This window comes from Cebidichthys violaceus, unplaced genomic scaffold, assembly GCF_023349555.1.
Source record: "Cebidichthys violaceus isolate CVI_PGR_0920_01 unplaced genomic scaffold, fCebVio1.0.p SCAF_40, whole genome shotgun sequence".
Taxonomy (NCBI): Eukaryota; Metazoa; Chordata; class Actinopteri; order Perciformes; family Stichaeidae; genus Cebidichthys; species Cebidichthys violaceus.
The window spans coordinates 1,997,373-2,009,552 of NW_027176595.1; the positions used below are offsets into that span (position 1 = coordinate 1,997,373).

The 12,180-nt window shown below is 41.3% G+C and overlaps 1 protein-coding gene across 1 annotated transcript; it reads right to left on the bottom strand.

Annotated features, from left to right (window-relative positions):
- Positions 1-4,702: 4,702 nt before the first annotated feature.
- On the bottom strand, positions 4,703-6,854 carry gper1 (G protein-coupled estrogen receptor 1). Its single transcript, XM_068727977.1, has 2 exons — positions 6,744-6,854; positions 4,703-6,274 (listed from the first exon to the last, which is right to left on the bottom strand). Exon 2 carries the CDS (start codon positions 5,900-5,902, stop codon positions 4,799-4,801), a length of 1,104 nt encoding a protein of 367 aa, XP_068584078.1. The 5' UTR covers positions 5,903-6,274; positions 6,744-6,854; the 3' UTR covers positions 4,703-4,798.
- Positions 6,855-12,180: the final 5,326 nt, after the last annotated feature.

Here is a 12,180-nt window from a genome sequence, read left to right on the forward strand (position 1 = left end):
TTTCAGTCAAAACAATGAACTGCGCATGCGCTCAGATCTGTTGCTCGCGTGCGTGCACGTCCGCCTGCACGCCAGCGCACACTGCACACATTGAAGCAGGGGGCGCTGCGAGGATGGGACCGAGACTGTTGATTCCTTTATCTCTGTTGTTACACCTGCTGCGGGAACGGAATTAAAACAATGACAATAACAATAACAACATCGAGGAATATTTCCCCAACATTCATAACAATGAGAACCTCCCCCCCCCTATATTTCACTGAAATATATGACGTAAGATATGTGAATACTGAAAACATTTTATAACTTGTATATTGAATAATCTATTTGATAATATCTGACTTTGGCTATGTCTAAACACGCCACTTGTGAAAGTCACAGCTCGAATGAAGGTGTGTGTGTTGTGGGGGAAGTGTGAAAACCTTCACGTTTTCAATATGTGAAGCTTCATAATGTGTGTTAATCATTAACGTCTTTGTAGAACAACAGATAAAGTGTGATCTAGGTCATTTTAAAGCATCTATAATAATAATAATAATAATAATAATCTATACTTTGATTTCTATGTTCATTATGATAAAATATTTGCCGGAGCAAATGTTTTGGACTCACTACAATAAGTTCAGTTTATTTCGAACACACCATCAACTGCCTCCAGTGTGAATTTTTCAAATTTGTGTTTTACGTTTTTTCTGCAAACAATATTTTTTTGTTTTTTTTGATTGCCTTAATGTTCAATATGAGGAATTTATGGGGACTGCCTGCAGCATGTCAAACTCCAATCTTCTTTTCTCCCCTTCTGTATCTGGGAAGCTAATCTGCTCTACTATTCAGCTCTCTTTTTCCTGTAAGGGATTTTAATTTACAAATGCAATTATACGCCTAATTCATAATTCAGCTGCTGAGGTCCACTGAGTGCACTGCCTAATAATTATGCATAAAGCCTGGACTGTCCTGTTGTAATTACTTTGACATGCCCCACCCTCACTCAGCTTACAGTTGGACAGTGTCCAGTACCTTTTTTACACAGGACATATTTTAAGAGTGCTCACCTTTATGTGGAATATATTTAGCTTACTTTGTTTTCTGCTTCATTTCTGCTTTATTATACCTGCAGCCTCGTATAATTAAATCAACGCCCGTCTGAACAAAAACTAAACATTAAGATACATTTATTTAATTTGACTTCAATATCACATTGTTTTGCACCTAATAAACAAGTCACTCTGTGTGTTTAGCACTTTGTTGTCTTTGAGCAACAGCAGCAGAGGTACATACATTACAACTACATACGTTTCATTCAACTTAGTCGGTAAAAAGCACCAGGATTTGTCTCAAGAGTGCATTATCATCATCGTTTGGCTGCGTGATCTTGCTTATCCCGCCTATATAATAACATAAAGATATTGTACTATGTTCTTTTACCAGATGTGTTGCTCACAAACTCATTGTTTAATCCAGCATCCTCCAGAGGAAGTATTAAATGTAAGCAAGGGTAAAAGTCACACCCTTTTCCCTTTCTGTGACGTCAGTCACCACAAACCTTTAACCTCTTAGTCTCAGCTGTACACACAGTCCACTGTCAACCTCTTCTCACAGCATCTTCAATGTGTGTGTTTGTATGCGTGTGGATGTGTGACGTAAAGAGGCTCCTTTGTCTCTTCCACGGTGTTGAACTCGGAGGGTCTCGGTGTCTAGGTGTTGCTTGTTTATCTCAGTGAATTTGACAGCTCTCATTGGATTATTACTTCCCTGTCTTCCTGTCTTTGTGCCCTTTGTGGCTCTGATAGAACCATGTGCTGTTTATAGAAGAAAACACGTCTTCATACAATCAACAACCAAAATTCAAATATGTCAGATATACTTAAATTGTCTTTGTCAAGGTTTAAAAGACAAATCTGTGACATGTAGAACATACTGATTGCTGTGTTGCAGGATAAGAGAGTAGAGGACATTGGACAGTGTAATGGGAACACCATGCAAGAGAATCTTTACCATCATGTACCACAACAAGTTTAGCATTTTTTCAGACCTCTAATAAACAATCACTCAAGCAGTCCTCAGCGCTGCTTTCCCAGGCTGCTGGGACTGTTACAGCTGGAATAACAGTTTGTGGTTTGGACTCCTGTTTTTCCCAGTCACGCCATTATCTCTGGCTGCCTCATGCACAAATCCAGCTCAGGCCCGCCGCAGGCTGGCAATACACAGATCGTATACGTTGACGTGCAATCCTCAACCTATAGGCGTTTAAGAAGGCAGTGCATTATTACGCACTAAGAATTTATAACGTTTGCTGCGACGGGTCAACACACAATGTGAGGCTGTAAAACTCAGTGGCAGGTTTCATTAAAACCTCCGCTATTAAGTCTCTGATGGGAAACAATTTCAAATGTTTGAACTGCATCTGTGTAGCCTGGCAATCTGCATTACATTAACCTGTGATCAATGTTTTAATGAGCATCTTCCTTGCTGTCAAAAGCATTTTTATATTTAAAGAGAACCCACATGTCCAGTGATGGCCTTATACCTAAATATGTCTATTTGTCATAATGTCTGTGTTAATTGAATAAAAAAGAAATGAATTCTATTCACAGACAGAAAAGCAAGCCACACATGTGCAGATGTATTGTGTTTTAGGTGGAAACATTTGATGAACAGCGATGGCCCACCCTGAGTCACGCCCCTGTGGCACAGTGTAATGGGTGCTACAGACGTGTAAGCACAAAGAGTGAGGCAGCTTCAGGTTGTCAACATTGAATGATGTGTTTGTCTCATCCCCTCCTGGCAAAACAACACCTGCCTCTTTGCTTTACCATCATGCTAACAGGACCTGACAAGTGGGGTAATAACACAGCCATCTTTGAAATGAGCACTCACTGACTCCCACATAAGCTAAAATACATATGAGCTCAGACATCAGATTTTGGAGATTAATCTCACTTTTCATTTGTCCTTAATCCATGAGATCGTGTGACTGAGCTCAAAGCGTCCGGTTTAACAAGATATGAATAAACGGTGAAGCTACGTTACCCAGTTATTTACTCCATGTGATACTTGACCATGTACAACACAAGCTGGTTTATTTTAAATGTTGTTGGGTATTACTGAAAAAACATCACTCGACAACTTCCACTTTATACTCCTGGAAAAGTGAGACATTTTATTTATTTCTAAAAATAGAACACATTGGTTTGCATTGTCCAATGAATGTTTTGCTATACATAAGGCCATTTTCATTCAACAGAAGGAAAACAAAGCGTTAGCAGAAATGCACAAAGCAGAGGGTACATTAAGGGAGACGCCCTGGCAAAAACCTCGGGTTTTTTTTCATGCACAAATACATTTTCAAATTGGAGATTGTGGGCTACTTTGATTCCATAACATGTCTTCTTTCAGACTAGTGGAAAGAAATCATCCAAAATACACATTTAAGTGTTCAAAAAAATCCAACAAAAGTTAGCATAGAATAGTGCCTCATTTGCATATTCAAACATACACCTGTAGTGTCTTCAAAATATATGTAATTTCACAATACATATCTTTAAAAGCTGTTTTCTCTAAATTATTTTTTTTCCCAGACTGAGACAGAACTCTCCTCTTCAGTAGCTCTTACATTCACCAGACCTTCCAGTTTCATTCCTATCTTACAGAGGAGTTTGTTCATTTACCATTCATTGCCTGATTTATGGAACATTTTATTACCAAAGACATGATTTTTATATTTTATATGGCTGTTGACAGTATTTTCTGATTAATGGAGTGATTCAATATCCAACATTCCCTTTGCAAAAACCTTTGCCTCTTATTGAGTCGACAAAATGAAACAAGAATTTTGAACCTGGCTTTATCCAATGTTTACATTTCTGCACATATTTAGAAACATAATGCCTCATTTGCATATTTAAACATATATTTTCAGAAAACTTCTAATACAAAAAATGATTGCCTTAATGTAAGTAAGCAACGGGGGAAGTTTCATGTTGATATCTATTAGTTACATTTTTTTACCCCATTCACCTTATTATTATTATTATTATTATTATATTATTTAGTAGACAGGGACAGTCATTGCTATAGTTTTTCTTCAATTTCGTTCCGTAACTGTGATATCCTGGATTGATTTCACATTTGATTCATGTTGACAGATGAGCGAGGTCATTTTGTTATGGGATGTCTTGGTGATGGTGATGGTGATGTGGTAGTTTCTTGATAAATGCATGTTTGTCTTTTTACATAAACCAGGTGATATTACATGTGGGTTTCAACTGAAATGACCCCTCTGTTGAAGATGAAACGGATCTTCTGATTAGATTTCATTATCGCCCGTCTCACACCAAGGCTGCTCTCCTCTGACACTCATCTGTCCATTAGTCATATTTGCCCGCTAGCTGTACTTCAAAGATAGATGCTGACACTTTGCCCGTAACTAGCATTTCATTTACTCTTGCCCTGCCACCCAACTAACCTTTTGAAGAAATAACACACCAAATACACGTATAGAAATCAATCCAACATGCAGATAAACACGACTATAGCTTTAAGTACTGTATGTGCATTGTTGGCTACATAAAAGGGACGCATACATCATGTCATTTCCATCCTTCTTTGAGTGTTCATTCTTGTGTTTTTGTTCAGAAAGTGAGCGGGTTTAACTGTACAACTATGAGGCAAAGCTAAATAACAGGTGAAGAAAGCTGAGGTCATATATCCCACTGGGTGATGCATCGCTTTGATATGAAGATTTCTTTACCATAATCAATGGACTCAGTTTGATAACAATTGTCCCTCTTCTTGACAGTCACACTTCGGACACTTCGCCCCTGACAGAGAGGTGTAAATCGAGGCCGTGGTGGCAGAAGCGGTTCACTACTGACCAGCTGGCCTTCTGCTTAATGAAGAGACGCAGCTTGTCCCTGAAGGTTTCTCCTAGAAAGCTGTAGATAATGGGGTTGAGGCAGCTGTTGGAGAAAGCTGCCAGGTTAACGATGTGGCCTGTGAGTGGGTAGTCATGCCACAGGGTGGTAGCAGTCCGCTGCGACGGGTCAGCTGTGCCCTGCAGCAGCTGGATGCTGATGAAGACGTTCTCTGGCAGCCAGCAGATGAAGAACACCAGAACCACCACCACGATCATGCGCAGGGCCTTCTGCCGCCGCGGCCACAACCCACGGTGCTTCTGGGCCCTCATGAGGATTCGCCCAATCAGAGAGTAGCATAGACCAATGATGGAGAAGGGCACCAAAAAGCCAATAGTAACCTCCAGCCACTGAATCTCAAAGACGTTGGCAAAGCAGAAGTGCACCTCGCCCCTGTGCTGGGTCTGCACAATGGTGAAGGGGAGCAGGGTGGCCAGGATGGAAGCCATCCAGATGAGGCCACAGCTGAGCTTGGCGTGCTGCATAGTCCTCAGCGGGCGGCTGCTTATGGAGCTGGCCAAGGCAACGTATCGGTCGAAGCTCATCCACGTGAGAAAGAAGATGCTGCTGTACATGTTGACCTGCAGGAACAGGGACATGAAGGTGCAGAGCACAGCGTAGTCGTAATATTTCTCGTTCAGATTGAAGACCTCGATCAGAGAATCCGCCACCAGGATGAGGTCGGCTGCAGCCAGGTTGACAAAATAAAGGTCGGGGATGGTCATCTTCTCCCTGTGGTTCAGGTTCACCACCAGGATTAAGATGTTACCAATAAATCCAATAGGAAAGAGGAGGATGGTGTACAGGCAGGACAGGAAGAGACCGATGATGTAAGACTGGTATTTGTCTGAGTCTTCAGTCAAATCTGTTGTGTTGTTCTCATTTGAAGTGTTCAGTTGTTCCGTACTGTTAACATATATCCAGACCAGAGAGGTTGTTTGCACTTCCATACTGGCTGTAATTGGACTGTCTTGAATGGTGGGCCACATGCAAGTCACCTGTAGCTGCTACATCGTTAGACAATGTTAGTTCCCAGTGATGTCTCTTTAAAGGGCGAGTCATCTATGCTGTGTTGGCATGCTGACAGAAGTCAGGTGAGTGGAACAAAATGGTTACTGTTTCTTTGACCTCATGTTGACATCAAGGTTCATCTATCAATAGGTTCCAACACACGAACCAGAAGCACCTCCATGTCTTTAAAATGGTCTCTGCAACCTGAGGACTCACATCATCGCAAACTGTGGTCCTGAGATCAGAGGCTGGACTTCTTTCTCTTCTTTTGAGTCATCTGATTTGTCCGTCCAAGTCCATGTGCATCTTTATTCAGAGAGCCTCGGCCAGAGACGCTATTGCTGTGACACCTGAGCTGTGGAGAGAAGAGGAACAAAAAAAAAAAAAAAAAAATCGGAACATTAAAGACAATTAGGGGCACAGACTTGAAAAGAAGAAGCAATGTTGTGTGCAGTTAAGTGAGAAGAGCTACGATGAATAGCACTTGTTTTACGAAAAAACTTCAAAATCTTAAGATGGAGTATTTAAGTGAAACAGGTCCACTTTGGAGGCAGACCTTTAACGGGGTCTAACATGGATGGCAGACAACTAAGTAAGCACATTAACATTCAAGATGCAGGCTTAAACAGATGCATTGAAATCCTCCTTAGAAATCCTCGGCCAATCACTCGAGACGGTTTGTGAAGACTCCATGACTTTTAATTGGCAAGATGAAAATAAATTTGTAATTAACATTTAACAAACCTCTGTGTTTTTATGGCTCAAGTCGACACACATCGCACTCAGTTCTGAATGTATATAATACAAAGATGTTTTTACATTACTAACAGTCCTCTTCCTTGGTTGATGATTTTCAGGCCCAAAATCTGTGACTTTCTCCGGTGATAGAAGGACTGTTTTCTGTTTGGCAAACATGACCTTTAGCAAACATCACAGCCTTTTGGGTTTTATTTCCTCCAGGGGAGACCTTCTGCAATATTAATGCATTCTTATCAACAGTTGTCTTCATAGCAGTAATTCAGCACATGCATGCACATGAAAGCAAAATTCATGCATAGGCTGGGAATCTTACAATTTATTTTTTTTTGTTGCCATTGTTTTTAAATCCTCCGATAAATAAAGAATCATGATCACAACATTAGTAGCATGCAGCCTTTTTCTTTTTAATTATAGGGAGAGTTCAAAACCTCCACAAAAGCTCACACAGTTGTATTTTGTATCATATAAGTATATAATATAATATAATATAGTCAAATATTCCTGTAATTAAACAAATTATGCAGAGAAATTATCTTGTCACCAAAAAATGTAGTCCCTGGTATCTGAATTCTACGGTTTCCTGTTCTAATAGCAGGAAAGGATGTTTCAAAACAGATTGAAATCATTTTTGAAACAGCTTGTTTTCATCTTCATTCTACCAAAATCAGTGAGACCTGAGACCTGCTTCTCTCAGAAACTACAACCAGCCACTTCAGACATGTAATGGAGCAAGATATAGAGCTAGTTATTGACATAACGCATGACTTATTATGCAACTGGATTCCCAGGACCTGAGGGTTTGCCCCATCCACACTGAAACTGAACACCACCATATTAACCTTAAATGAACAAATCCATATAGTTATCACCTGTTTTGCAAACTATCCTTGTTTTTAATGATATAAATCACATGAAGCTCTATTCCATAACCACAAATAGTAGAAAAGATGTCAAAAGCAGCACTTACTTTTTAAAATTTGGGGTTCTTTGCTCCTCCATGCTTGTCCGGTGCAGAGGTCTGAGAGCCAGAGATTTGTAAATCTCAAGTCCGGGCTTCTCTTCTGCACCACCTGCTGTTTGGCCCAACCCTGTCTGGAGAGGAGAGGAGGGAGAGACAGAAAGGCAGGAGATGATCTGTCGCCTTCGGTTTGTTACCGCGCTTCATCACATTTCCTTTTCTTTCTCGCCCAGCTTGTGATTGCAGGTGTCCGCGGAGCGTCTGGAAAGATCCAGTGACCGAACTGATTTCAGCCCAAAGTAAAGTTTGGACAGTAAATGCGAAGCGTGTGGAGTTTACCTTGACCAGGTTGTGTTGTTATGGAAACCACTTATATATTTATGCAGTATTTGTTCACCTGGGTCGTCTAGCTCTTAGTCTTAAGGGCCGTGTAAACACACCGCACAAGACCTTTCTCAGTTTTTCCATCAATACATGTTTGATAGATAGCCTATCTGCTGATCTGTATCGATTATTGATTCCACACAACAAAACACACTACGCCATTCTTATTTACTGTTCATTCTCAATGCTACAATTACATTCAGATAAGGCTTTAAAAACCCCGAGCCTTCACTCTCAATGAGGGCGAAACAGAACAGACCCTTTGCTTCTGGGAAAGGAGCAACATGAACATAATCTGAACTAATCTATGCATCCAAACTGTGGCTATGGAGACCTTTTTGATGTGGTGTTGGCTAGTGTAATGTCTTTGACAGCCGGGTGGCATTAACTGCAGATGCCTGCAATAATTGCAGACGTACAATAACCATCTGCGACAACAGAGCTATATATATATTGATATGGAGCAGGCTGCATCATGTCAAAGCACAGTTGTAAAACTAAATTGTCTTAGACTATATTGACCCCCTACTTATTGATATCATACTAGGTTTATTCCCAAATGATCAGTATGCAGCTGCAAAGACTGCAGTGGGTAGTCGACACAACTTGGAATCCAAAATATTATAAATAATTTAAGATAAAAATGGATGAAATCATTGGCATTTCATCAGGATGAAAGGAAAGCACTGGACACAAGGGTCCATGACAAACAAGAATTTACAGTTTGCCTCCAAAAGACAGAATGTGACTCTGAGGTCTTCACATGGTGGGAAGGTCACTTCATCCATTGACAGCCAGAGGGAAGTCAAGGCCAGGGCTGGATCGCTGCCTGGAGGTTTGGGGTTGCAGCTCCTTTGGCAGCGCTATGTGCACCAGCTCCAGGGATTTGAATGTCATGCATCAACAGCAGACAGCCAGCGGAGTGAGTGAAGACGGGGCGGGTCACAGCACTCTGTGTCCACAGCTCAAGCGTGGACACGGTGGACAGAGTTCTTGGTATAGTGGGCTACAATTTTGGGATTTAGAGGTTTCAAAAGGTAACTTTTGAAAAGGAGATGCCTGCCAGCTAGTTCAGGCAGACAACTGCAATGCCATGTTACGCACATGACATACTCTTCTGTTTATATCCAATGCACCCTTGTAATAAGGCAGCCTATTTAAACGGTCAACAGCCCGCCCACTTGTTTCTGCTACTCATGTGGCATTTCACAAGTCTGCCAACAGTCCAATCGGGTTGCTTTAAGAAAATTGCATCGAGGAAAATTTCCGTTTTAAAAAGTAGGGGAAACTGGAAACGTTCTACTTAATTATGGGCTTTCCAGTAAAAACATTTCTATAAGATATTCCCGATATCTTTTACTCGATTACTGAGTTACGGGGAGTAACTGAGGACAGTATCTGTAGATTTAGTGCCGATGAGGAGGAGGACATTAAGCATTTGTTTTGGTATTGTCCAGTCGTTGCATCCTTTTGGCGTCAGGTGGCAGATTGGTCTGAACAAGCAATCAATTTACCTTCAAGCCCTCTCAAAATGATTTGGGGTTTTCAAGGTGATCAAAATACATCACTGAACAACGTTGTGTAAAGCTTATACATTCAATACTCCAACAGAAGCTGGTTTGGAACATTTTAGTCCTCAAACATGTATTATTATTTACAGGAAAAGATGAGTATGAAAGGTAGGGCAGAAAGCTCAAGTATAAATGAATGGTGGCAGCTGGTGGCCTTGCTGGCACAAACAAGTTTGGGGTTTTTGACAAGCGAGGCAACAGGAGAGAATTGAATCTGAGGGTTAGAGAAGAAGAGGTTTATTAGCTGTGGTAGAAAATCGATTCAGCATCTGAGAGCAGAAAGTCTGGGTCATACAGCAAGTCTGATGTGTGTGATTTTCTCTCTGCCACCTGAAATCTCAGTTATTCAGCCCGCATGACTTCACACAGATAACGGGAAAGTGTGGATGTGGAGGTCAGTCAGCGAACAGGTGCTAGAGAGTGCTGGAGAGGATCGAAGAGGAGAAGAAAGCGAGGACAGTGTCCACATTACCCTGATGGCTTTAGATGAGACCAAGTTAACGAAGCGAGTATTAGCCAAACGCAGCACTGAAGCAGGGCAGGTAAAATGGGTTACATTTGATTTAATGTTGGTGGAAACACATCTTTGACATGTTACAGTCAAACAAAGTATATACTGGCTGAAATGATGTGTGATAGGAAAGGGTTTCCACGACTTAAAGAAGTAATGAGGTGTGTTGCAGCAAACATTATTTAAAGTCTTTTTCTGTCACCTACCTTCAGGACTTTTGCCTCTTCACGATCTATGACTCTGAATTCAACTACTCCTCTATCAGACCTCTCAGTCCTTTGCTGAGGGTTGAGACAGAGGATGCACTCCCTGTTCATGTCCACTGGGTGGCCCACCGGCACAAACAGTGAATGATGGTTGGCGAAGGGCGACGAGAATGTGAACATCACTCCACAAGCTCTGGCTGAGTCAGAGAGACGTGGTGAGGATGGTGAGGTGAGTGACGTTCAAAGAGGCTGAGGGCTCGATTATTGGATTATACGGTAAATTATAAGGAGGATCCAATATTTGTTTTGGTCTCGGTTTTCTATTATGATAACCATGAAATCATGCCATAATAGTGAAAACATATTATGATAATAACGTTTGTTTCCTTGTATATAAAAGGGGCTATCTACGAATAAAAAAAAACAACCTTCCCACCGAGTGACATCTAATCAACAAGACAGCATTACCAGTGCTGTTAATGGGAAGTTGTGGGGTTTAACTGCTTGTGGTTGGGGGAGTGAAAGTGGGAGGTCTAGCGGAGGAGGGTACAACACCCTCATCTGCCTCCACTTACCAGTCTGAAGTGCTTCTGGCTCCATCTAACATCTCCCACAGCCACAACCACAACCTCTGAATGGAACATCCTGCAGAGTCCAGCTCCTCTGCACTGCTTCAAGGGCCATGTTTGATATTTAGCTGATGCTGGAATTTTATTGTTAGTGTATTTGATTTTTTTTTTTTTTTGAAGAGGAAAAGTAAAGAAGAGGACTGGCATGGGGAGGAAGGGTGGATTGTTTTGAAAGCATCTGCCCTGGTCCACTTGTCTCCCCAGAGCTGGAGTGATGTGGTGGGTCAGAGATGAAGGCTCCTTTCTCAAGTCTCTGCTCTGATCCGTAGGATTCATATGGTGGAAGCATTCAAACATGTCAAGGACAACATTGGAGACAAGAACTGCAGCAGTGTTATTCTGTTCAGCCATCTCAGGAGACTGTTTTAGATGCAGGACAGGGATCAGTTCAAACGTGTTCCACCTCTTTCATCTCTGTTATGGCTTCGGTTAAATACGACTCGGGATCAGAACCAGCTTGGCTTTACATCATGTGGTCTTTTTTTTAAATTGTTTTTCTCTTTATATTTGAGTCATTTCCCCCTGTTCTCTTTCTAGTGTGTGCTCTCTGTCAAAACTGCATTGTGAATTGCACTTTTAAGGAAAAAATATTCACGGATTATGTTTGCTTTTTTTCATCTATCAAACACAAGTTTCAAATGAATTCACGGAAGTGCAGGAAGGTGGCGTTTGGCCCACACAGGGCTTTCACCCAGGAGACTGCTGTTTGTTGCCTAAACTAAATAGTTTTGTTGTGTTTTTGTTTTGTTTCAATTTTGGTATTCATTGTAAGCCAAACCATTATATTTTTTTACCCAACCAAATCAAGCAGTTTTGTTGCCTAAACCTAACGAGGTAGTTTTGTAGCGTTTATTGTTTTGTTTGAATTTACGACGCTTCCGCGTGTTTCAGACTGTTTTATGTGGCCGTAATCTAGGAGAAAATAAGTTTCCCTGCAGAGCGCAGTGTGGTTGCATGGGAACATCATTTTGTAGGAGACACGGCTGCTCACAATGTTCAACCTTTTCTCTCGGATTTCTTTTGTATTAAACGTTTTGTTACGTGAGTATAATTCCTTCACGGATCACATTGTGAGACCGATTTCTAGCAAACTGTGAACTGGTAGGTCTGGTTCTTGTCATTACATTCTGCAGCCCAATTTGACCCACATTAAGAAAAACAATGGTGGTCTAAGGGTGTGTGTGTGTGTGTGTGTGTGTGTGTGTGTGTGTGTGTGTGCGTGTGTGAAATCTGGTCAA